Genomic DNA, 26,172 nt, shown 5'->3' on the forward strand with positions numbered 1-26,172 from the left:
AGTAAACATGTAGACAGTTTGAATGTAAACAATACAGACGTGTAAACAATGACTGGAGATGTGCAATAGATAAGAAATCATAAAGAGGTAGATGGTGATGGTGTACGTGTGGTCCGAGGGGGATGGCTAAATGTTTTCGCCAATCTCACTGCTTGTGGGTAGAAGCTATTGAAGAATCTAGTGGTCAGTGTCCGTATGCTATTATATCTCTTGCCTGAGGGCAGTGGGGTGAAGACCTCATGCTCGGGGTGGTGACTGTCCTCTGTGATGGCCAGAATTCTACCACGGCAGCGGTCCTCATAGAGCTGTTTAATCAGCCGATGATCTTCTGGGCCATATTGACCATTCTCTGCAGTGCCTTTCTTTCTCGCGAAGAGGTGTTGCCATACCACACGGTGATCCCGTTGGTGAGGATGCTCTCGATGGTGCAGCGGTAGAAGTTCACCAACATATGTATTGGCAACCCCCATCGCTTGAGGCACCTCAAGAAATAAAGGCGTTTTAAAACTCCTGCAGCTTCATTGAAGTCCACCGCTAACGGCACAGTGAGGTTCAGAGAAATCATCCCTTGGTAAAATGAGTATCTGGTGATGCTGGTCTTACGTTTTAATATCCTGTGGAACTGCCTACGTATGAACACAAGATGGCGACATAACCTTTTATACCGTGTGCATTAATCTCCGTGCAGTTGCCCCCCCTACAGACAGCACAAACGATGAAACCCACCTCATTCGTTAGTGCTACGTCTGTGCCGTTGAAAGTAGCGTTTGTGCTACTATTGTTCCCGAGATATAGCGCCTTGTTTTTCAGGTGATCACGTGATTTTGCACGGTGACTTTGATCTCCAGTGACCCAGTCTGCCGAGTTCAAGCGCTCGGTTACTGGCGCTAGAGTAACAATTCTGCAACTTTGCTCCTCTCTTTGCCCTGGTGAAGGTACGGCGGTGGATTTTGCATTTAATATCATTATCTTCTATGAGTTTGTGTGAACAGGAAAACTAAATTTGTCTCCAATATCATACCCGAATCAGAGTTGCGATTGTAACCTTAAAAAGCGAACATTAGCAAGCAATTGTATGCTCTTACAAAGAGGCTTTAAACACGTCTTAATACCTCGTAGCGGTGTCCGTTTTTAAAAATCTGAAGAAGTAATCAGTTTCGCATTGTCTCCTTCTTAAATAAACATAGGCATCAAGAGACATGTGAAGATTCGACCTGTCTGTCGAGCCACGTATCTAAAAAGACTTGAATTTGCAACTTTCTGAACCACTGTTGCTCTTTTTTATGCAGAGCACATTCGCCAACGTGAAAAGGAACCAGGACTGCAGGGCTATTTTTTTTAAAGGGGCACTATGTACAAAGTTTACACTGTTCATTACACATCCGAGAAACAAGAGTCTACCATCTCATACGTGCAGAACGCGGCAACATTGGACAATATATATATATTTTTATTTATGATAAATGGGTGCCCTGTGATACTTCGGGGGGGGAAAACCCTTCAGTTACTAAATGAAGGTATTAGGTGAAATGAATGAAAATTTCAAATTTAATTTCATTTTTTACATCTGGAAAATCACAATGTGTGAGACGCCATTCTCCCACTGTAAAATACGTTTTCAGAACCAACTGCTTTTTCCAAGAATTTGTAATTTTTCAACTGTTACAAATTGCTATTGTTGTCGTCGTGAAATGATTAAGTTCTGACAAAGAGTAAGACGTTAGACAACGTACTGTATATGCTTAGAGTGTCAAAGGACACATCATTTAACATTTACGTTCGTTAAGACTCCCTCCCTGACACCGTGTGTCGTTCCTTCTGCTAAACTGATAAAACAAAAATTTCTGTTAAAAGAACAGACTGAGTCTGAACTGTGAGACTCCAGACAGAAATGACACTCCTGATGACAGAAAAGGTACGAGAAAGGCAGAATTAAAATGAAAGTGTATTAATGGTGTACAATTTGTTAAATTCGCTTTTAGTATCATAGAGGGTCGTTGGTTCATTGTTACGAAACGTTTTTCCATGTGATTCCGCTCTTCATGAGACAGCTTAAGAACATAAATGATAAAAACCGCACCCCAAATCCATCTGATTTATAACGCATGAAAGTTTATTTTCGAAGAATAATTTTTAAAAAACATTGATGAAAAAAAGTTTCTCGCTGTGTTGTCTAATATTCTTGCAAAAAATGAATTTTAAACCGCAGAAAAATTCTGAACAAAATAATTAAACGTACTGAGGTTTCACAGGGTGCGCAACTCTACGACGTTGTTCAGTTATGGCGCCGATTTCGTTTTCAGTTTCCCTTCGTTATGTTCGGGAATTCTTCAGATTTTTTTGTCTTTTTGAGTCCGGGCCGGTCCTGGAAAACAGAAACGATTTTTACGCATAACATTCGAAGCCTTCATCGTGTATCCAGATTATGAGGTTTCAGGTGGCGTTTCAACAGCAGGTTGGCGGCCGGGGTGATTCAGGTGATGTTCTGTGCGCACTCCGTTTCAGAAGGTGCATATCTGAATGCTTATTAATTTTCCTACAGATGAAAGATGTTTTTTTCCCCCGTGTTTGGAAACCATCTTTCTTGTTTCAAGTTTGATTCTCAAAGGAAGGGAGTCTCCGAGGCGGCTGACCTCTCCTACTGATGGGGGGGAAAAAGAAACGTTACATTTTCTGGAATGAGAATACTATAGTTATAGCTTTTGTATTTTACAAAAAGTTGTCAATTAGTTTTAAGCCCTGTGACCAGCAATACAGCTTGTGCAGTGAGGCATTGTAATTTGCCAATCACATGAAAGCTCGTTAGGTGCACTTTTACCCAACGAGGTCCAGGTGGAGCAATGCCTGATCAGGTCACCTAAAAAGGCCTTAATTCAAAGCTTAGGTCGCTGCAATAAAAAGGCCACACTTCGTCAGTTTTCTGTGCATTCCAGAATGCTTCGAATGTCACCAGAAGCAAAGGAGAGGGCCATTGGCATGCTGCAGGCAGGCATGTCATGTGCCAGCATTGCCAGACACTATGGAGTGAGCCGCTCCACTGTGTCCCGACTGCAGAGAAGGTTTCAGCAGACCGGCAGGACAGATGACCGTCCAAGATCCAGTCGCCCTCGAGTGACCACACCAGAGCAGGACCGGCACATCAGACTGGTCCACCTGAGAGATCGTTTCAGATCTGCCACCCGTCCTGCTGCTGAAATTGCCAGCAGTCACAATGCCCACATCAGTGACAGGACAGTGAGGCTCCATGCTGCTGGCCTTTGAGCAATGTGACCTGTGTGCTCACACCCCCTAGACGTCGCACCCGACTGGCTTGGGCCAGACAGAGGCTGCGATGGAATCGTCAGCAGTGGCATCAGGTCCTCTTCACCGATGAGTCACTCTTCAGCCTGTTCCACGCAGACGGGAGGGCCAGAGTGTGGAGGAGGAGGGGTTGCGTTTCTTTTTTCCATCAGTATATTTTACTCATTATGTAGTTTATTTACCTAGTATTTTAGTTTTTTCTTTGGTTGTAGTTCGACCCAACAAAAGATGTCTTGCCTGAAGACCGTCAGGAAGGGGGAGTATATGAGTGTGTGAAAGACAGTAAAAGTGTCTGTGTGTGTTCTGAATCCTATTTTATTCACCTTATGAGGGTACTCATCATGTTATCTCTCACTGTTTAGTATCAACAACAAGATCACTGTCTGGCGTTTGAGGAAGAGATGGGCTCTCTGCTACTGCTGGAGCTGAAAGCGATTTCTTGTCAGAAGAGGTGAATACTTTGTCTGAGGTGAACCGCCTGGTGCTCAACCTTTTTACCGGTGCCAGTTTGTAAGAGTTCATAGCCCTTTATAGACTGTGTGTTGATGAACTTCTCTTCATCAGTGCATAACTGCCGTCCAGTTCATTTATAAAACTTGTGGAAATTTATAGTGGACCTTTAAGGTCTGTCCTCTTCGGTTATAATTCAGAGAGTCGTCTCTGTTCAGGTTGTTTTAAGGACTGTTTCCGTGAGAATGTGTGTCATTAAGCCCGCTGAGATTTTAAATGAGAAGCTGAAGCTGAACGAGTATTTTAAGAGTCCCTGCTACCCGGGAGCTCCTGGGAGCAATTAACACGCTGCCTCTTTCCCTACAGACTGGCTCGCCTTGTCTCTGAGCAGCGTCGGGTTTTCAAGCAGAACGTTATTAAACTGCCTTTTTTATTTGTAAACGAACAGGTGGATTATCTTAGGGATAACATTATGAGCTTTACCTAAAAGTTAGTGAAGTTTATAAATAGACGTATATACCTGCCATATCAACTCGATTACTAAAATATTTGTGCTCCATTAAAGAAAGCGAGATCATAATCATAAAACTGTCGGTTGTGCAAAACTCCACACACATATGAAAAGGGATGTTTCGAATATATTACTCGATTACATTCATGTGTTATAATATTATACGAATTACAATTCAGAAGGATTCGCTTACTACAAGAAGATACCATAATTCTGAACACGTCATTCTTTCATGAAATGTCAAGAAACTTTTTAAAACTCTCCTTTTAGTTCAAATTTTCTAAGGTTTATGTGACGCATCATTTACCTCATGTAGACAATGCGTGGACGCGATAAATCAGGGAGACAGATTGACAGTTAAAGGCGTAGATTTTAAATCAAGGAGTGTTATATTAAAATTATACACGGCTCTTTTAAGACCCCCCTTTAGAATATGACGCACAGTTTTGGTCTCTTTACAGAAATCAAATTGTCGCCAGGGAATCAGACCTGAGGAGGGTATATACCGAGATAAGGGTATAAATATGTTTTTAATTTCATTTACTATCATAATAGCAACCCGTCAAGTCTACGGCGACTGGATCCTACTGCATTACTAAACTAATATTTCCATATCCTACTTTTGAAAACCTACTATAAAGGAAGAAGGCAGGATTTAAGGATTAGGATGTCGGATATTACATCCTAAAATGATCTAAAACTACATTTTCCGGCAAAATGTCCTGTTCGCTCCCTAAACGATTAAAAATCATGAAAAAAAATACAGGAGAGCTAGTCGACTCAAACCCATCTCTCTTCTTTTGCTATCGAACATCTTGATTATTAGTGTCATTAATATGTTCCCCAAAACACAAGTAACAATTTGACCACATTGTGGTTTCATAATAATAATAATAATAATAATAATATTAATTAGTTCAAAGTCGACTTCAAAAATATGCTGAAATATGAGTATGGTTCTAAGAGAAAGTCGATGAATAAAGAGTTTCCACATGAAATGTTCAATTTGATAAGACCTATTGGGAAAAAATGACCAAAGTTATTTTACAAAACTGCTCAGCTTTTTACACTGACTGGCGAAACGCGGTTTCAAAACATTTCCTCACTAATTCCTCAGACCCTCATACACCAAATGGGGAGCAATCGGACATGATTACAAAACATAGGTTTATTCCATGCTGAAAAAAAGAAGAAAGAGAACACAACGTTTCGGCCGTGGAGCCTTCTTCAGGTGTAGTCCTGACGCAGCTACCCACCATGATTACAAAACGTTCGGGTGAGGCCCTGGCATTTTTAGAAAACAGCTGGATGAGGTCTTCGGAGAAATGAGCTGCTAACGGCCAAACGGGGAAGACTGGCATATCAGGGTCTTGTCATTTGTTACTCTTTATTATGTTAAAAACACATATGAATGTTATGAGAGCAATTCTGGAGTCAATTACGGAACAGAAAAATTATCTTTGTGCGAGATCTCAAAGAGCAAAGTAGATCGAAAAATAAATTAATATTGAATACAACTGAGAATTTAGTTCTCACAATTTGCTGTTCGAAGGCACAGTTGTTTGATACAGTTCCTACCTTTTTCTCACTACCGGACGGACTCTTCCCCACGCCGTCTTCAGCACAGCCTCCCTGAGAGCGGGGCTCCCCCAGATGTACAGTCCGGGGGTACAGGTTGAAGTCAATCTTATCATTATGCTAAAAGGGTCTGTGGAGCAATTTGTAAACAAGTATCTAGACCCGGTCAGCTGAAGCACGATAATATAGTAAAAGTCAGGAGTCCAGAGCGCCAGGAAGCAGACTACCACCACGATGATGAGTCTCAGGGACTCTTTCTTGCTGTCTCTCTCTGGACCCGGCGGCTCCCGAGCAATCTGGTATTTAGCGATGAGGTAGAGTTTCACGTTCATCAGCACTTTCACGATTATTATTGCCTGGAGCGACAAGGTGCCGTAAGCGCTCATTTTTGCAGCTACATCGACAGTAACGAGGTTCTGTACCGTTATTAAGAAATAAGTATGAAACCAGCAGAAAACACAAACTCCTATAACTGCAGTTCTAGTTATATAACGATTGTAAGCATAAGGATAAACTACTGCAAGGAATCGGTCCACCTGTGCAGACATGATGGTCAGAACATTGACTCCCAGTAGCGAAGACACTATGTAATAGGTGCCGTTTCTGGAAGGAAAACCCTCCTGAACATCAAACAGTCCGATGTAGTAACCACCTACCCCAGACAGAGTATCGCTTATGCTGGTGTTCAGCATGAAAATAAACCTGTTTTGTCCACGGAGTGACTTTTTACAAATAATACCCAACACAACCGAACCAGCCAAGAGAACCGAACTTGTAGCAATTAGCAGGTTGACTATAAAAATGAAATAATCTTCAGCTTTAGTGAAGTCCACCGCTAACGGCACAGTGAGGTTCAGAGAAACCATCGCGTGGTGAAATGAGTATCTGGCGATGTCGCTCTTGAGTTTTAACAGGCGAAGCGTTAAACGATCGAAGCACGTCTTGGGTTTCAGGCCTGCAGGGAATAATTAACTTAGGATCTGAGAATCTGAAAGTAGTTTGCATTTTATTAAACATGACAGCTGCATGTAAATAAGAGGTATTGTATTTTTTTTTAAATGACTGAATGGACAAAATTTAGAACGTTGAAGTTAGTGCCTTTCTGTACAAAGAAGCATATTTTAAAACTCCGTATTTTTAAAACTTATAAATGATCAATTTGAGAGCACAAAAGAAGATACTACTGTGTCATAAACACGAATTTACCGAAGATGATAGAAGAATAAATGTCTTTCTCTCGATTGTATTCTTTATCGTGTTGATCCAAAAAAATCACATACTGTATATTGTTAGTATACATTATAGTATTTCGTCATGCCTTTCGTTTTTATTTTTACTTTAAATATACCCGCAGTCTCAACATCATTATTCTTGTAGTTGTGGACACAATATTCCAGCTGTTTAATTTTATACAACATTTAAGCTTCTCTGTCCAAAACAAGACTGAAACGAAAAAAAGTTCTTTTTTTCATGTTAAAGTAATGGATGTACAAAATCGTCTGTTTAAAAGTGACTTTATTCTGCTAAGTTACGTTTGACACAAACACTTTATTTTCGGTGATATACAATTTTGTGAATACACGTGTATACAAAGACACTTACTTTCTATAAAAATACTATGAACTGAGATTTCCAAAATAATAGGCCTCCTGTCCACAAGTAGTGGACATTTAGTCGTCCAGGTTGCGAAATAAACTTAACCCTGCCCAAACGTCTCCTTCTCCAGGTGACACTTCACTCGGGACCGATTAGCTATTTTCTAGAGAGACTAGAGATTCTAGAGACACTCGTGCTCTCTGTAAAATACTTAGAGCATTTGTAAATATGAAGTGTTCATATGACGCAAAGAAATACTTCTAGTAAAATAAAATCAAATTTGTTGATTTTTAACGGTACGACATTTGTTGTTTTTTTTAATGCAAAATCTTTAGATGTATTTCTGAAGTTCAAGAGCGGGGGTAGTTGTGGAATCAGGGCGCGTCAGTGACATGACCCCTCCCACGTGTTCTGTCACAAGACGCTCAAAATCACGTGGAGGTGGCTGCTGGGAGTGTGTATGTGTGACTATGAGCTTCGTGGGATTGTAGGTGTTTGTGTGTGTTCTGCATCCTATTGTATTCACCTTATGAGGATACATTTCAACCCTCTTTGTTTAACATTGACACCAAGATCACTGTCGCAGTCTGGCATTTGAAGAAGAGATGGGCTCTCAGGTACTGCTGGAGCTGACAGGGGATTCTTGTCAGAAGAGGTGATGTGTCTGGTGCTCAGCTTCTCCATTCGTACCAGTCTGTAAGAGTTCATAGTTCATGTATACGTCCAGAATTCTATGGACTGTGTGTTACTTACATGTGCTCTACATCCGTGCATGACGCTGGTCCTTTCTAAAATAAATAGGATCTCTGTGAGATTTAAGGTGGATCTTAAGGTTGTCCTCTTCTAATATAAAGCATGAGTATAGTCTGAGATTAGGATATTCAGAAGGGAATAATCAGTAGAAGTCCAGGCTCTAGTAAATAAACAATCGAATCGTCTCACGTTCAGTAGCACAACTGCAGAATTCACTCAAGCCCACTGGAGATTGCGACTGTGACATTTGGATATCTTTACTTCTGTAAGGTGTATTATATGCACATCATCCTAGAGTGCTTTGAATTTTTTGAAGAATAATCAGAAGTTAAAATGATAACATTTTAATACCACCACCATATGATATAGGTGACCCCAAGATTTGAAGTTAACCAGTACTTTTGTATTGTTCTTTATACTTATACTAAATCTTAAATCTGTGGATCGTTTCAGGCCTGCAAACCAATCAAAACCAAAGCCTTCAGCTTTGCTTGCCTATAACAGCTGATGGTAACAATTCTATTTAACTTATACCCCTTATATAATATAATCCTGTTTTATGTTTCTTGCTTCAGAGATAGGTGAATGGCATTGGCTGGTAGGAGGAATAAGCAGCTTTCTGTAAGTGATTTGATGTTTTTTTTTTGTGATGAGATTTATATTAGTTACAGGTGTTGCCATCTGCTGTGAAGCGCACAATAGAAAATAAAATTATTGATTTATCTATTATACTACCACATAACTTTGACCCAAAATCAGCAAGTATTTCGGGCACATCCTTTTAATTTCATATTCACTTGAAACAATGACTTGAATTCATACAAAAAAATGTATACTATTATTTCAGTTTGATTGATGGTGTGTGCTCACTGCTTTAGATGTTTTTTGATGACACAGGTAAAAACCATGTACCAGACTCGAATCCCAGAGGGCCTGAGTGTCTGCTGGTTTTTGCTCCAACCTGAGCATTCAATTACAAAATAGCCTCATTATCCTCCTCGTTAGACATAGGAGGTTCTTAGGGTTTTTAAAAAATTCATTATTGAAAACAGTCATTAAAGGTGTAGCTGCTTAGGAAACATGCTGTAACCTGCTTTGAAATATGACAGTTATGGAGTTTATTTAAACACTTGGACCAATTATAAAACAGAGCTGAGATGTTAGAACGTACAGTATATTTGTTTTACAGATTACAGGATAAGGTTTCGGTTTGCCTGAAGCAGTTGGGAAGCTGACATTCTGGGATGAGGAATGGGGAGACTTGAGCACCTGAAGCTCTTTATCTTGAACGGCTCCAACAATAAATGTACAAATCTGCATCATTAAAGAAAAGAAAGTTTACTGCACCCAGTTAACGTCCACTTACCCTACGATTTTAAACACATGTGGGCTACATCTGTGTCTGTGATAGTGTAAAGGTAAGTCTCATGCACTTTCAGTGGCTACATTTATTTACTTCATCTAAGAGTTTTTTCTTTAGCATACTCTTGCGTTTGCCTATACAACTTATTCTCTGCCACCCCACCCCCCATATCTCTATATCCCTGCTTTCCCCTGAAACCCAACAAGTGAACAGTCCCTTCACACTAAAAAAAAATACTTTTTATACAACTATTCAATTGATACTCAGCTGTGACAGAGTACAGCAGCTGTTATTTTGGGTTCGTTGTACTTGAGAACAGGTTTAGTATGGAGCTGCAGAAAAATTGCAGTGGTCAGGTTCACTGAAGTTTGTCTTAAAGCAACGGTCTAGATTAGCACAGATATATAACTTTTTTTTACAAGACCTTTATTTATATATATTCATCATAAATGATCAACTCCCTTCACTATTATAAAATATTATCTGCTTAATTACCACACTTATTTCTGGTAGAGACCAAATTCAGTTCTTCTTGAAAGCCTGTCGGGGAGAATTACCCGGTGTGGTCTGTCCACTCCGAATGTGCTAAATTCTGCTGCGGATCTCCTGACTTCTCCTTCGCTACAGTCGGCATCTCTTCTGTATTGTTGCTCCTTCGCCTTAAGATCTTGAGGAGATCCTCCTTATAAACACAAGAAAAAAAACAACAACGTATAATAATGGAACATGTAAAGGTCCATGCCATTCCGAAAAGAAAACGAAAAGAGACAACGTTTCGGCTGTGGAGCCTTTACCTGGTCCTTTGCAGCATACGCATGCTGACGCAGCGTCTCATAATTACAATTGACTGTTTATAGTGTTCACCTCCGTTGTGTGTCAGTCGTAGATGTCTAGCTGGAATCCTAAATCTGCTCTTCAAACCCAAAAATTCAGACAGTAAATAAAAAAAAACTATGTAGAAAACGTAAAACCTTTTGTATCTATGACGTTTGTATTGTCTCGTGGATTAAATCTAGTATGTATGTGTTTTAATTACAAAATTCACCAATGAGTCTGGTTCTCTTATTTTTCGGATGTTTCGCTTAGAACATTTTCTAAGATAGCAGTTGAAAATGCCCTAAGAAATAGCTCCGAGCTAAAATAAGGAGGTAGTTTTAGTTACCAGAGATAAACCACAACTATTTTCTGCCTTTAACTGTTCAGAACTAGCGGATTTTAAAAAGCTAAATCGAGTTTCAAGAGGTAATGACCTCCGTTTTGCAGATCTCTCGATCAGATGCTTTTGTTAGAGGAGAAACTAAATAAACGTTACTGTTTAGTCCATGTACTGTAGTCCACGTTGCTGTTTAGTCCGTATACTGTAGCTCACAAGGTTTGCAATAATTAAAAATATTTCAGCCGAGGACCACTTGAGAGTTAAAACTAAAATTACAGTATTCGAAGGGCTTTTAATTCAGAATCTTGTAAAATTTAGAATCTGAAACCAAGTACAAAAACTCTGCTTAAGCAAGTTACTATCTCAGTTAATAAGACAACTACAGGAACACATGACAGGGGTCTTGGATTGCAAGACGTTTTTTAAATAAAATTTTAAAGAACGAAATTAAGAAACCCTATAATCTTAATACCACAGTTTTAACAGAGAGTGTGAAATGTTAATACATTTCTCCGATCACTACTAACGCTATGAATCATTTTCTCTTGGTACAGTTCTTACCTTTTTCTCAGTACCGGACAGACTCTCCCCCACACCGTCTTCAGCACAGCCTCCCTGAGAGCGGGGCTCCCCCAGATGTACAGTCCGGGGGTACAGGTTGAAGAAAATCTTAACATCAAGCCTAGAGGGTTGCTGGCAGTGTTCGCGAACATGTACGTAGATCTGGCCAACTGGACCACGATCATGTAGTAAAAGAAAGGACACCAGAGCGCCAGGAAGCAGACTACCACCACGATGATGAGTCTCAGGGACTCTTTCTTGCTGTCTCTCTCTGGACCCGGCGGCTCCCGAGCAATCTGGTATTTAGCGATGAGGTACAGTTTCACGTTCATCAGCACTTTCGCGAGTATTATTGCCTGGAGCGACAAGGTAAGGTAAGCGCTCACTTTTTTAGCAACGTCAATGGTAACGATATTCTGAACCGTTAATATGAAGTAAGTGTAAAACCAGGCGAAAAAGCAGAGTTGTATAGCTATAGTCCGAGTTATATAACGATTATAAGCATAAGGATAAGCTACCGCAAGGAATCGGTCCACCTGTGCAGACAAGATAGTCAGAATATTGACTCCCAGTAGCGATGGCACGATGTAATAGGTGCCGTTTCTGGACGGATAGCCCTCCTGCACATCAAACAGTCCGATGTAGTAACCACCTACCCCAGACAGAGTGTCAGATATGCTGGTGTTCAGCATGAAAATAAACCTGTTTTGACCTCGAAGTGACTTTGTACAAATAATACCCAACACAACCGAGCCAGCCATGAGAACAGCGCTGGTAGCAATTAGTAGATTGGTTATAAATGAAATAATCTGCAGCGTCATTAAAGTCCACCGCTAACGGCACAGTGAGGTTCAGAGAAATCATCGTGAAATGAATATCTGAGGACTCTGCCCTTGAGTTTTAATAGAAGAATTACACACAGGAGATTTCACGTGTTACACGGTATCTGAATGTCTGGAGCTTCCTGTCTCCTAAAAATAATTAACTCTCAATCTGTTCACGACGCATGACGCCATCGGAGAATGAGCTGTTTTGCGAATGTATGTGGAGTATTTTAGTGTAATAGGTTTTGGTTTTACCCGTTTGGTTAATATGCAGCCGCCTGGCCACAGGACGAGGAGGCTGGACTCCCCACTAAGACAGAGGAGTTCACCAAGGGGAAACTGCACAGGTGGAGATGGGGGAGGAGGCGGAAAAGAGCGAGAGGAGATGCGTGTGAGCGCTGAATCACATCAAAGTGTTTAAACAGAAGTCGGTAACGATTGTGATTAGGAGCAGCTGGATGAGCTGTTATTTCTCAGTTTGAGTCCAGCAGTTTCAAGTTGTTTGCATTTTATCTGACAGTTGCATACCGATCAATGTCAGGAGCTGAGGTGGTCGTTTATAACAAAGTCAAAATGACTGAATGGACAAAGAACTTCAATCAGTGCCGCTCTGTACAGAGAGGAATCTATTAACACGGAGTGTAGTTATTAACGTGTTTTTGACGTAGAGAGGACAGTAGAAGCTGCTGTGTCATTAACATTAAATAATTAAAATGATAAAATAATAATCCCAACCCGAGCTCATCTCTGTACATACCGAATGGCTTCCTCTCGATTATCAGCTCTATGTTGTTGAGCAAAAAAATCGTGTACTCTATATTATTCCGTCACAGGTTGAATTTTCTTCAGTCGTGATTGTAATGAATAATTGTGTCAAGGGAGCAGTCAGTCCTGTACAACTACCAGGTATGAACAGAAGATGGCGCCAATGATCTTTAAGACCGGGTGCAGCATTGTTTCCCTCAAGGATTCAGACGGCTGTAGCTGAGCAGGTCAAATATATGACTGGACTGTAACTGATATCCCTACAGCCTGATCTGTTCCTCTCGGTTTCTTAGTTTTTGTAAAATAATATGTCTAGCTGTGAAGGTTGTTGTAAGCTTAATTATAGTTGTAGTCGTGGAGACAGAATTGCGAACTGCTTAATTTAACGGAGTGTTTGCAGTTCTCTATACAAGGCAAGACTGCAAGCAAACACGTTCGGTTTTCGTTATTTAAAGAATTTTTAAAAATCGTTTGTCGGTGCCTCTGAATGAGTTTGGATGCCCCTGGAACGTTACGGTTAACACAAAAGCTTTTTAAAAGTATTGTACAGTATATATGTGTGAAAACATTTGTTCGTACTGTATATACCGCCTTCCAAAGTACCAGGGAACGCGGTTTTCCAAAATAATATACTCTGGAAAACGTCAGTGTTTGGATGAAACAAATACTTTTATTAGTAATTAAAAATCAATTCAACTGACTTATTAGTTGTAGATTTTTTTAAAAAAATATATAAAACCTTTTGCTGTAATTAGGACATATATCCGCGTTGTTTTTCGGATTTTCCCAAATGAAAACTTGCTTTCTTGTAACACATTCAAAAAGACCGTCGGTCACTAAACGACTTGCTTAGATGAAATAAACAACGATTTCTAGTTTAATTTTATTTTTTCATCTTGAAATTCACAATCACATAGTCGTCTAAAACAAACGGTTTAGAATCAATTCCTTTTTGTAATATTTTATTGCGAATTTGGCAGATTTGCTAGTTATCGTCCATTTTCTAACCGTTTTGTCCGATTCAGTGTCGCGGAAGGGGCAGAGCCTATCCCAGAAAGCAATGGGGCATCACAGGACACACAGACACACGCTCACACCAGGGCTGGATTTCCCAGAAGCCAGTTCACCTACCAGTAAGTCATTGGAGCCCCTGGGGGAAAACCAAGTGAACTTGAGGACAACATACAAACTCCACACAGACAGCACCCCAGGTGCAGAATTGAACCCACGTGAAAGCCTGTCACCTAGCAATTATACAGGTGCAAGGACACCTTTCTACCCACAGCAGACTCTCTTTAACTTTCCAGAACCATCAAGGGCACCTACAGACCAGACAAAATGGTCCCCCTGCATAATATCAAGTTGTATTAGTCTATTAATCTACCATTCAGACAAAATATCCCCTCAATAAAATAATTTAGCTGCCCCCCCGATGCACAAAACACATGCAACCAATTATCCACAAGGGAAATCCACTTACAAACCAACACGAGAGACCCAAGAACACAAGTTATTAAACTCCAAGTGTCCCAGAGGAGCAGTCCAGCAGCGCTGTACTCTACAAACGGCCCCAGTCAGTGACCTGATGTTCTTCCACAGACAAGAACCTCTGTGTCATCTTAGCCATCTTCTCCAGTCCTCGCAGGACAGGGGCTCCCACAGATGTACAGCCCGGGGGTACAGGTTGAAGTGAATCTTATCATCATGGCCAGGGGGTCGCTGGCGGTGTTCTTGAACATGTAACTGGATCTGGTCAACTGGACCAGGATAATGTAGTAAAAGTCAGGAGTCCAGAGCGCCAGGAAGCAGACTACCACCACGATGATGAGTCTCAGGGACTCTTTCTTGCTGTCTCTCTCTGGACCCGGCGGCTCGCGAGCAATCTGGTATTTAGCGATGAGGTACAGTTTCACGTTCATCAGCACTTTCGCGATTATTATTGTCTGGAACAACAAGGTACCGTAAGCGCTCACGTTTGCAGCAACTTCTACAGCAACGAAGTTCTGAACCGTTAATGAGAAATAGGTGTAAAACCAGCAGAAAACACAAACTCCTATAACTACAGTCCTGGTTATATAACGACTGTAAGTAAAAGGATAAACTACAGCAAGGAATCGGTCCACCTGTGCAGACAAGATTGTCAGAATATTGACTCCCAGTAGCGAAGGCACTATGTAATAGGTGCCGTTTCTGGAAGGAAAACCCTCCTGAACATCAAACAGCCCGATGTAGTAACCACCTACCCCAGACAGAGTGTCGCATATGCTTGTGTTTAGCATGAAAATGAATCTGTTTTGAGCTCGAAGTGACTTTTAAAAAGAATACCCAACACAACCGAGACAGCCACGAGAACAGCACTGGTAGAAATTAGTAGATTTGCTATAAAAATGAAATAATCTGCAGCTTCATTAAAGTCCACCGCTAACGGCACAGTGAGGTTCAGAGAAATCATCGTGAAATGAATATCTGAGGACTCTGCCCTTGAGTTTTAATAGAAGAATTAAACACAGGAGATTTCACGTGTTACACGGTATTTGAATGTCTGGGGCTTCCTGTCTCCTGAGAATAATTAACTCTCAATCTGTTCACGATGAATGACGCCATCGGAGAATGAGCTGCTTTGCGAATGTATGTGGAGTATTTTAGTGTAATAGGTTTTGGTTTTACCCGTTTGGTTAATATGCAGCCGCCTGGCCACAGGACGAGGAGGCTGGACTCCCCACTAAGACAGAGGAGTTCACCAAGGGGAAACTGCACAGGTGGAGATGGGGGAGGAGGCGGAAAAAAAAACGAGAGGAGATGCGTGTGAGCGCTGAGTCACATCAAAGTGTTTAAACAGAAGTCGGTAACGATTGTGATTAGGAGCAGCTGGATGAGCTGTTATTTTTCAGTTTGAGTCCAGCAGTTTCAAGTTGTTTGCATTTTGTCTGACAGTTGCATACCGATCAATGTCATGAGCTGAGGTGGTCGTTTATAACAAAGTCAAAATGACTGAATGGACAAAGAACTTCAATCAGTGCCGCTCTGTACAGAGAGGAATCTATTAACACGGAGTGTAGTTATTAACGTGTTTTTGATGACGTAGAGAGGACAGTAGATGCAGCTGTATCATTAACATGAAATAAATTTATGATTTATCCCGAGCTCATCTCTGTACATACCGAATGGCTTCCTCTCGATTATCACATCTATATTGTTGAGCAAAAAAATCACGTACTCTATATTATTCCGTCACAGGTTGAATTTTTTTCAGTCGTGATTGTAATGAATAATTGTGTCAAGGGAGCAGTCAGTCCTGTACAACTACCAGGTATGAACAGAAGATGGTGCCAATTATCTTTAAGACCGGGTGCAGCATTGTTTCCCTCGAGGATTCAGACGGCTGTAGCTGAGCAGGTCAAATATATGACTGGACTGTAATTCATAGTCCTACAGCCTGATCTGTTCTTCTCGGTTTCGTAGTTTTTTGTTAAAAGTAACGTCTAACCATGAAAGCTGTTGTAAGCTTAATTATAGCTGTTACCGTGGAGACAGAATTGCAACCTACTTAATTTTACGGAGTGTTTGCAGTTCTCTGTTCAAGGCAAAACTGCAAGCACACACGTTAGGTTTTCGTAGTAATTTGAGGAATTAAAAAGAAATTTTTTTTCAGTGCCTCTGAATGTCTTTGAATGCCGCTGAAACATTACGTTTAACACAAAAGCTTTTTTAACTTTTTTATTTTATTTTACGGTATATCTGTGTGTATGATTTTGTTCATACTTTATACCAAAATACCAGGGACTGCGGTTTTCCTAAAGATGTATATTGTCTTTCTGAACTAGTGGACTGTTAGCTGCCCAGCATGAGAGATGAACTTCAACCTGCCCAAGTGTCACTACTTTGCTGGGGACCAATTAGTTATATTCTAGAGATATACAGGTATGTACTCTGTAAAAAACAATCACAGAAGTTTAGTAATTTAGTGTTTGAATGAAACATACTTTATGTAGTAAAGAAAAATCAATTATTTTGACTTATTAGTTGTGAGAAGGCGAAGTTTGTTGAAATCAGTCCTAACAAATTAATGAGGCAAATAATATCTTAAATTGTAGATATAACCAAGGATCTTCCATTCCTAATATGCAGTATAAGAAATGATCAGGCTCCAGAGAAAAACACCAGTACTAATGAAAGTGAAAGTGTACTTCATAGCTAAGTACCAGATTGCTTGTCGTTATCTTCCATTGAGAAGCTGTCACGCCGTCTACAGCTAGAGGGCGCCCCTACTCTGTCCTGTCCCTAGTTTCCTGTGCTTTGCTTGTCATTCCGGTGTGTCTCTGTCTAGGGGTATATATCTCCTGGTCACCCTTTCCTCTTCACTCAGCATTGAGGTTCGGATGTCCTGAGACCCGCCTGGCACCAGGTCGCCCCAGGTCCATAGCCTGAGGGCATATGTTTCTATACGGCATTTCCTGAATAGCTGAGCCCGGGCTAACCCCCGTCTCTCCGCTACGGTAGGGTCTTTTACGCTCTCCTGCCATTCCACGGTTTGTCCCTTCCGACATCCGTGACAGAAGCACTAATCAGTGGCATAGTGGCATGGTAGCGAGATTTCAGTCCGCCCCCCTCAGAGTTTCAGACACCCCTTACAGATTTTTCCCCTGGCGCCGGCTCTCAATGTGGAAAATACATTTGGAGCCTGAAATCAGTTCATGGAGCACATTATGAGGCCAGTTAATAAGACAACACTGGAGTAAAAGGCAGGAGTTCAGAGCGCCAGGAAGCAGGAAGAACACACTGGTGAGAGCCCTCATTTGCATATATGGGGTGTCACGGTAAGGTGAACCCTAGAGTGAACCAGTGTCTCTAGTGGTCGTCAGTTAGTGAACCAGTAGTTCCTCGCTCCAGGTGTTAGAAGTCTCTGCACAGTTCCTCCGTGGTCTCGCACTCTGCAGCTTCCCTGGTGCTGCCTGTGTCGTCTCCAGGGTCCCGTGGAAATTCCGAGACCCCTCTGTCTTGTCTCAGGTGTTTTTATCCCTCTCCTTAGCCAATCCCTTTCAGGGGGCTTTCCACCGTCCCTGACAGAATCGGGTTTGCCCAGAATTTTTCCAGGAGGAAGCTTGTGTTGTTTGACTGTGAGGGTGCCAAGCTAGGTGTTATGGGACCTTATAAGTTCATTGTTCACTCTCCGGCTCTCCCTCTTCCTCCCTTGGTCTGGCTAAAACTGGCTCAGCGACTGGGCTGTAACTGCTGTACAGTTCTACTCAACTAATGCAATGAAACATTCTTATAAATTTATGTTCTACCTTTTTCTTAGTACTAGACATCTCCACACCCGTTCAGCACAGCCTCCCTGAGAGCGGGGCTCCCCCAGATGTACAGCCCGGGGCTACTAGTTGAGGTGAACCTTAGCTTCATGGTCACAGGGTGGCTGGCGCTGCTCTTGAACAAGTATCTGTCTCTGGTCAACTCAGCCGCGATAACTGCGTAAAAGCCAGGAGTCCAGAGCGCCAGGAAGCAGACTACCACCACGATGATGAGTCTCAGGGACTCTTTCTTGCTGTCTCTCTCTGGACCCGGCGGCTCACGCGAAATTTAGTATTCAGAGATGAGGTACAGTTTCATCACTTTCAACAGTACTGCCGTGATTATTATTGGTAAATTAGTACAAGGAATCGGTGCACCTGTGCAAACAAGATGGTCAGATTATTGACTCCCAGTAGCGAAGGCTGGACAGCCCTCCTGCACTTCAAATGTGGATTAAGTTTCAGACATGCTGTGTTCAGCATTTAATTTTACTTTTACATCTTTAAAATTAGTGTCAGAGATCTCCCCCACAACAAATGTGTTTGGAATAGCCTTTTCCTGAAAATTTCCCAGAATAAGATGTTAGACAACGGATATGTGTAGGATGTCAAAATACCCATGAACACAAGATGGCGCAATAACCTTTTATAGCGTGTGAATTACACTTCAACCTGCCCAAGTGTCAGTGAGCTGAACTTCGCTCGGGAACAATTACTGTAGGAGTATTCAAGAGATCCACGTGCTCTTTGCAAACAATTACAGCAGTGTAAATATGAACCGTTCAGATTAAACAAATATATATTTTGCAAAGTAAAATCTGCTTTGATGATTTGTTACCAGACTTAATCATTTTCAAATTCAAAATCCTTAGGTCGATTTCTAATTTGATTTTTACATCTTGAAAATCGCAATGCGTGAGACGTCCACAATTTTTCAATTGGCAATAGCATTGCATCGGGAAATGATCACGTTCTGCTACATAGTAAGATGGTAGATCGGTGGCTCTGTGGCTAAGGATCCGTGCTTGTGACTGGAAGGTTGCTAATTCAAATCCCACAGCTCGCAGAGGAATCCTACTCCATTGGGCCCTTGAGCAAGGCCCTTAACCCCAACTGCTCCAGGGGCGCTGTACAATGGCTGATCCTGAATTCTGACCCCAAGCATCTCTCCCTGTCTGTGTGTCTCATGGAGAGCAAGCTGGGGTATGCGAAAAGACACATTCCTAATGCATTAAATTGTAAAGGGCATATAAACCAACATTAACATTAGATAACATATGGTTCTGATTTCAAAAGAAAACAAATGTAACACTTATTTTCGATATGGCTCCCTTCCTGACATCGGGTGTAGTTTCATTACCAAAGCTGAGCTAATTAAGAATGTGATTGAACAGAGTGTTTGAGTCTGAACGGTGAGATTCCAAACACTAAAGACACTGGGAGTGACGAACGAGAGACAGAAAGATAGGAATCAAAATGAAGGTAAATTAATAGTCTCCGATTCTTGTTAAATTCGCTTTTACTACTATAAAAAGTGGTAGGAGAGGGTTTTCCATGTGATTGAGCTCTTCAGCAGACACGTGTGAATATTTATTTTTTAAAAATATTTAAAAATTATTTTTTTTAAATGAAAAAAAGTTTCTCGATAAGTAGTCTAATATTCTAATGAAAATCAAACGGTCAAACGACAGAAATATTCTGACCCAAGTCATCAAACGTATTGAAGTTTCACAGGGTGCTCGACTCTACAATGTTGTTCAGTTATGACGCTGATGACGTTTTCAGTTTCACTTCGTTATATTCGGCTATTTTGGGGACTTTTTGCATCCGGGCCGGTCCTGGAAAACAGAAAAGATTTTTACATGTAACATTTTCAGCCTTCATCTTGTATCCAGATTCTGAGGTTTCGGGTGGCGTTTCAACAGCAGTTTGGCTGCAGGGATGATTCATGTGCTGTTCTGTGCACACTCCGTTTCAGAAGGTGAATGTCTGACTGCTTTTGAATTTTCCTAAGGATTAAAGATGATTTTCTCCTTGTGTTTGGAAACCATCTTTTCTGTTTCAAGTCTGATTGTCAAAGGAAAGGAGTCTCCGAGGCCGCTGACCATCCTCACTCTCATGGCTATATTTCACTCATTATGTACAGTAGTTTATTTACCCAATATATATATATTTTTGTTGCAGTTCGACTCATCAAATAAAAGACGTCTTGCCTGAAGACCGTCAGGGAGGGGGAGTATATGAGTGTGTGTGAGAGACGGTATAGGTGTTTGTGTGTGTTCTGAATCCTATTTTATTCACCTTATGAGGGTACTCATCATGTTATCTCTCACTGTTTAGCATCAACAACAACATCGCTGTTGCGGTGTGGCGTTTGAAGAAGAGGCTTATACAGTAGTTGTAGAAGGCTCTCTACTACTGCTGGAGCTGAAAGCGATTTCTTGTCAGAAGAGGTGATCACTTTGTCTGAGATGAACTGTGTGGTGCTCAACCTCTTTACCGGTGCCAGTTTGTAAGAGTTCATAGCGTTATTTACGTCCAGCCCTTTATAGACTGTGTGTTGATGAACTTCTCTTCATCAGTGCATAACTCCCGTCCTTTATAAAATGAACTGGATCTCTGTGAAATTCAGAGTGGACCAGAAGGTCTGTCCTCTGCTACCCTGGAGCTCCTGGGAGCAATTAACACGTGTTAATTCTCTGAGCAGCGTCATAGTGGGGTTTTCAAGCAAAACGTCATTAAACTGGTTATTTGTATTTGTAAACGAAGAGGTGGATAATCTTAGGATTAACATTATGAACTTTACTTAAAATTAGGGAGGCTTATAACTAGAAGTACAAATCTGCTATATCTACTCGATTTTAAAACAATTGAAGTATAATTAGTCAATGAAACCCATTAGTGTTACTAAAACATAAATTTGTACTACATTAAAAATGCCCAATGATTCCAATTGTGCACCACTCCACACAAATATGAAAAGGGATGTTTCGAACATTCTCGATGAGTTTTTATAAAATCATACGAATTGCAATTCAGAAGGCTTCGCTTACTACAAGACGGTGTCATAACTCTGAACGCGCCACTCTTTCATGAAATGTCAAGAAACTTCTTACAACTCCCCTCTCAGATCTTTTAAAGGTGTTTGTGACGCATCATTTACATCATGTAGACAATGCGTGGACACGATCTCTGCAATTTCCCTTACGGGATCAATAAAGTATGTATATATCAGGGAGACTGATTGACAGTAAGGATAAAGAGTTAAAGGTGTAGATTTTAAGTCGAGGAGTATTCTATTTAAGTTATACAATACTCTTTTAAGACCTCCTTTAGAATATGATGCACAGTTTTGGTCTCTTTACAGAAATCAGATTGTCGCCCCGGAATCAGACCGGAGGAGATGAACCGGATACATCCTTGAGGCAGACTCACTGAGCAAGGCACTGAGCCCCGTGCCCTCCAAAAGACACATTTCAAAATCTGTACTGCTCAAATGATCTCAGACACGTTATATTTATAAAGGCAACGAGAGAAGGGTATCAACATGTTTTTCATTAAAGAACTAAATAACTCCGTCTGCAAAATCAGCCTTACCTCATTGCTTAATTAAAACTGACTCAATGGGGGTTATTGATCTAAATGTGTGCATTATTAGATATCATTGTTTATTTTTCTATATTTTAAATTAATACATTATCTATGAATTGGCTTCATTACTCTGCTCTCCTCCCCACTGAGAGCTGGTGTGTGGTGAGTGTTCTGGCGCACTATGGCTGCCGTCGCATCATCCAGGTGGGGCTGCACACTGGTGGTGGTGGAGGGGAGTCCCCATTACCTGTAAAGCGCTTTGAGTGGAGTGTCCAGAAAAGCGCTATATAAGTGTAAGCAATTATTATTATTATTATTATTATTATCTTCCTAGTTTACGTCATCATAATACCCAAACTCTACATGAAAAGCAGCGCTGCTCAGCTCTTTACATTGGCGAACCGCAGATTGAAACTAGTTCCTCACACACTCATACACTTCTTAAAACCGAGAACAGGCGGTCTTTATCCGAATGGTTGTGGGAGTGTGGAACAACGGGCTTGATTACAAACCGGTCGGGTGATGCCCTGACATTTTAACAAAACGGCTGGATGAGGTGTTTGGAGAAATGAGCTGCTAACGACTAAACGGGGAAGACGGTTATATCGGGGTCTTGTCCTTTGTTACTTTTTATTATGTTAAAAACACATAGGAATGTTATGAGACCAATTACGGAACAGAAAAATAATCTTTGTGTGAGATCTCAAAGAGCAAAGAAGGAATTTTATTTTTAATTCAACTGAGAATATAGTTCTCACAATTTTCTGTTCGACTGGACAGTACCTTGATATAGTTCTTACCTTTTTCTCAGCGGAGGACAGACTCTCCCCCACACGGTCTTCAGCACAGCCTCCCTGAGAGCGGGGCTCCCCCAGATGTACAGTCCGGGGGTACAGGTTGAAGTGAATCTTATCATCACGGTAAAAGGGTCTGTGGCGCAGTTCGTGAACATGTATCTAGACCCGGTCATCTGAACCACGATAACGTAGTAAAAGCGAGGAGTACAGAGCGCCAGGAAGCAGACTACCACCACGATGATGAGTCTCAGGGACTCTTTCTTGCTGTCTCTCTCTGGACCCGGCGGCTCCCGAGCAATCTGGTATTTAGCGATGAGGTACAGTTTCACGTTCATCAGCACTTTTGCGATTATTATTGCCTGGAGTGACAATGTGCCGTAAGCTTTTATTTTTGCAGCAACGTCGACAGTAACGAGGTTCTGTACCGTTAATGAGAGGTACGTGTAAAACCAGCAGAAAACACAAACTCCTATAACTACAGTCCTGGTTATATAACGACTGTAAATAAAAGGATAAACTACTGCAAGGAATCGGTCCACCTGCGCAGACAAGATTGTCAGAATATTGACAGCCAGTAGCAAAGGCATGATGGAATAGGTGCCGTTCCTGGACGGATAGCCCTCCTGCACATCAAATAGCCCGATGTAGTAACCACCTACCCCAGACAGAGTGTCGCATATGCTTGTGTTCAGCATGAAAATGAATCTGTTTTGAGCTCGAAGTGACTTTTTAAAAATAATACCCAACACAACCGAGACAGCCACGAGAACAGCACTGGTAGCAATAAGTAGATTTGCTATAAAAATGAAATAATCTGCAGCGTCATTAAAGTCCACCGCTAACGGCACAGTGAGGTTCAGAGAAATCATCGCTTGGTAAAATGAGTATCTGAGGACGCTGCTCTTGAGTTTTAATAGACGAATTACACACAGGAGATTTCACGTGTTACACGGTATCTGAATGTCTGGAGCTTCGTGTCTCCTGTGAATAATGAACTCTCCATCTGTTCACGATGCATGACGCCATCGGAGAATGAGCTGCTTTGCGAATGTATGTGGAGTATTTTAGTGTAATAGGTTTTGGTTTTACCCGTTTGGTTAATATGCAGCCGCCTGGCCACAGGACGAGGAGGCTGGACTCCCCACTAAGACAGAGGAGTTCACCAAGGGGAAACTGCACAGGTGGAGATGGGGGAGGAGGCGGAAAAAAAGCGAGAGGAGAACGGTTGTGATTAGGAGCAGCTGAACGAGTCGTTATCCCTCAGTTTGAGTCGAGCAGTTTCGTGTTTGTATTTTGTCTGAGAGATGCACACCGATCAATGTCATGAGCTGAGTTTGTCGTTTATAAAAAAATGATTAAATGAACAAAGGTCTTAGAAGGCTGAAATCAGTGCAGCTCTGTACAGAGAAGAACATTTTTTACACTGCGTGTATTTTATAAACTGTGGACTGTGGAAGCTGCTCTATCATAAATGTGAAATGATCAATATTATAAAATCATAAATACAAGAGTAGCTTATCTCTGTACAAACCGAATGGCTTCCTTTTGATTATAACCTGTGCTGTAGAACTACCATGTATGGACTGAAGATGGCGACAATAGTCTTTAATAGTCTGCTCAGCTATAGCTGTGCGTTTCTCTCAGAGCTATATCTGAGCAGGTCAAATGAATGGACTGCAATTGATATCCCGCAGCCTGATCTGTTCCTCTCGATTTCTTAGTTTTTGTCAAAAAAAATAGTGTCTAACTGTAAAAGCGGTTATAAGCTTAATTATAGTTGTAGTTTCAAGACTGCAAGCAAACGCGTTCGGTTTTCGTAATTACTTACGGAATTTAAAACATCGCCTCTCGGTGCCTCTGAATGAGTCCGGATGCACCTGGAACGTTACTGTCAGCACAAAAGCTTTTAAAAAGTATTTAACGGTATATCTTTGTGAAATAATTGTGTTCATAGTGTATACACCCCCTTCCAAAATACCAGGGAACGCGGTTTTCCAAAAGCTTTTTCTTGTCTGTCTGAACTAGTGGACTGTTAGCGGTCCAGCATGAGGGATGGACCTCAACCTGATCACGTGGCTCTCCAAGTAACTTCAGAGGAGATCAATTAGTTATTTTCTAGACATACAAGTACTCTGTAAAAAACAATTACAGCAGTGGTAGAATTCAGTGTTTTTTCTTTAATAAGTATTTGTTTCATTCAATTCTATTGACTTAATAGATGTGCATTTTTAAATACAAAACCCTTTGTTTTAATTCTATTTATTATTATTATTATTATTATTATTATTATTATTATTATTATTAATTATTCACTGGGGAACAATTAGGTGTATTCAAGAGATACACGTGCTCTGTGCAATCAATTACAGCAGTGTAAATATGAATCGTTCAGATGAAGCAAATATATCTTTTGTGAAGTAAAATCTGCTTTGATGATTTGTTACAAGACTAAGTCATTTTTAAATTCAAAATCCTTAGGTCGATTTCGAATTTTATTTTTACATCTTGAAAATCGCAATGTCTGAGACGTCCACAATTTTTCAATTGGCACATTTGATAGCATCGTGAAATGAACACGTTCTGCTACACAGTAAGATGGAAGAGAGCATATGGTTTGGTTTTCAAAAGAAATCAAATTTAACACTTATTTTCCATATGACTCCCTTCGTGACTTCATGTGTAGTTTCCTCTCCAAAGCTGAGATAATTAAGAATGTGATTGAACAGACTGTTTGAATCTGAATTCCAGACACTAAAGACACTGGGAGTGACGAATGAGAGACAGAAAGATAGGAATCAAAATGAAGATAAATTAATAGTCTCCGATTCTTGTTAAATTCGCTTTTACTACTATAAAAAGTGGTAGGAGAGGGTTTTCCATGTGATTGAGCTCTTCAGCAGACACGGTGAGAACAGAAATTCATAAAAACATCTCCCAAACTCCATCTGATTTATAACGTGTGAATATTTATTTTTGAAAAATAAAAAAAAAGTTTCTCGATAAGTAGTCTAATATTCTAATGAAAATCAAAGTTCAAACGGCAGAAATATTCTGACCCAAGTCATCAAACGTATTGAGGTTTCACAGGGTGCTCGACTCTACAATGTTGTTCAGTTATGACACCCATGACGTTATCAGTTTCCCTTCGTTATATTCGGCTATTTTGGGGACTTTTTGAGTCCGGGCCGGTCCTGGAAAACAGAAAAGATTTTTACATTTCACATTTGAAACCTTCATCTTGTATCCAGACTCAGGTTTCAAGTGGCGTTTCAACAGCAGTTTGGCGGCCGGGATGATTCATGTGCTGTTCTGTGCGCGCTCCGTTTCAGAACATGAATATCTGACTGCTTTTGAGTTGGCCAAAAGATGAGGGATTAAGTTTTTTCCCTTGTGTTTGGGAACAATGTTTCCGGTTTCACGTTTGATTGTCAAAGGAAAGGAGTCTCCGCGGCCGCGGACTTTCCTCACTCTCGTGATTATATTTCGCTCATTATGTAGTTTATTTACCCAATTTTTTAGTTTTTTGTTGGTTGCAGTCCGACTCATCAACAAAAGATGTCTTGCCTGAAGACCGTCAGCAAGGGGGAGTACGTGTGTGTGTGTGTGAGAGAGACGGTATAGGTGTCTGTGTGTCTTCTG

General features: G+C 40.9%; 2 protein-coding genes, 1 long non-coding RNA gene and 1 pseudogene across 3 annotated transcripts in view; all 4 read right to left on the bottom strand.

The window, feature by feature from the left end:
- Nucleotides 1–22,046, bottom strand: part of LOC148641425 (uncharacterized) — a 173,520-nt gene extending 151,474 nt beyond the window's left edge. Inside the window, exon 1 of the long non-coding RNA XR_015929784.1 lies at nt 21,984–22,046. This is a non-coding gene — a long non-coding RNA (uncharacterized LOC148641425). The remainder of the gene's footprint in view (nt 1–21,983) is intronic.
- LOC148641436 (G protein-coupled receptor 183-like) lies at nt 5,836–6,705 on the bottom strand. Its single transcript, XM_088618812.1, has one exon. The coding sequence runs from the start codon at nt 6,703–6,705 to the stop codon at nt 5,836–5,838; it is 870 nt and encodes a 289-aa protein (XP_088474938.1).
- LOC148641437 (uncharacterized) lies at nt 11,265–14,776 on the bottom strand (annotated as a pseudogene).
- A 486-nt stretch (nt 22,047–22,532) lies between the features above and the next one.
- Nucleotides 22,533–23,402, bottom strand: LOC148641438 (uncharacterized). Its single transcript, XM_088618665.1, has one exon. The coding sequence runs from the start codon at nt 23,400–23,402 to the stop codon at nt 22,533–22,535; it is 870 nt and encodes a 289-aa protein (XP_088474791.1).
- Nucleotides 23,403–26,172: the final 2,770 nt, after the last annotated feature.

This window comes from Lepisosteus platostomus, chromosome 24 (assembly GCF_059453375.1).
Source record: "Lepisosteus platostomus isolate fLepPlt1 chromosome 24, fLepPlt1.hap1, whole genome shotgun sequence".
Taxonomy (NCBI): domain Eukaryota; kingdom Metazoa; phylum Chordata; class Actinopteri; order Semionotiformes; family Lepisosteidae; genus Lepisosteus; species Lepisosteus platostomus.

Bases quoted from the DNA above. Each gene is read 5' to 3' on its own strand.
- LOC148641436 (XM_088618812.1), bottom strand. From the start codon at position 6,705: ATGGTTTCTCTGAACCTCACTGTGCCGTTAGCGGTGGACTTCACTAAA.
- LOC148641438 (XM_088618665.1), bottom strand. From the start codon at position 23,402: ATGATTTCTCTGAACCTCACTGTGCCGTTAGCGGTGGACTTTAATGAC.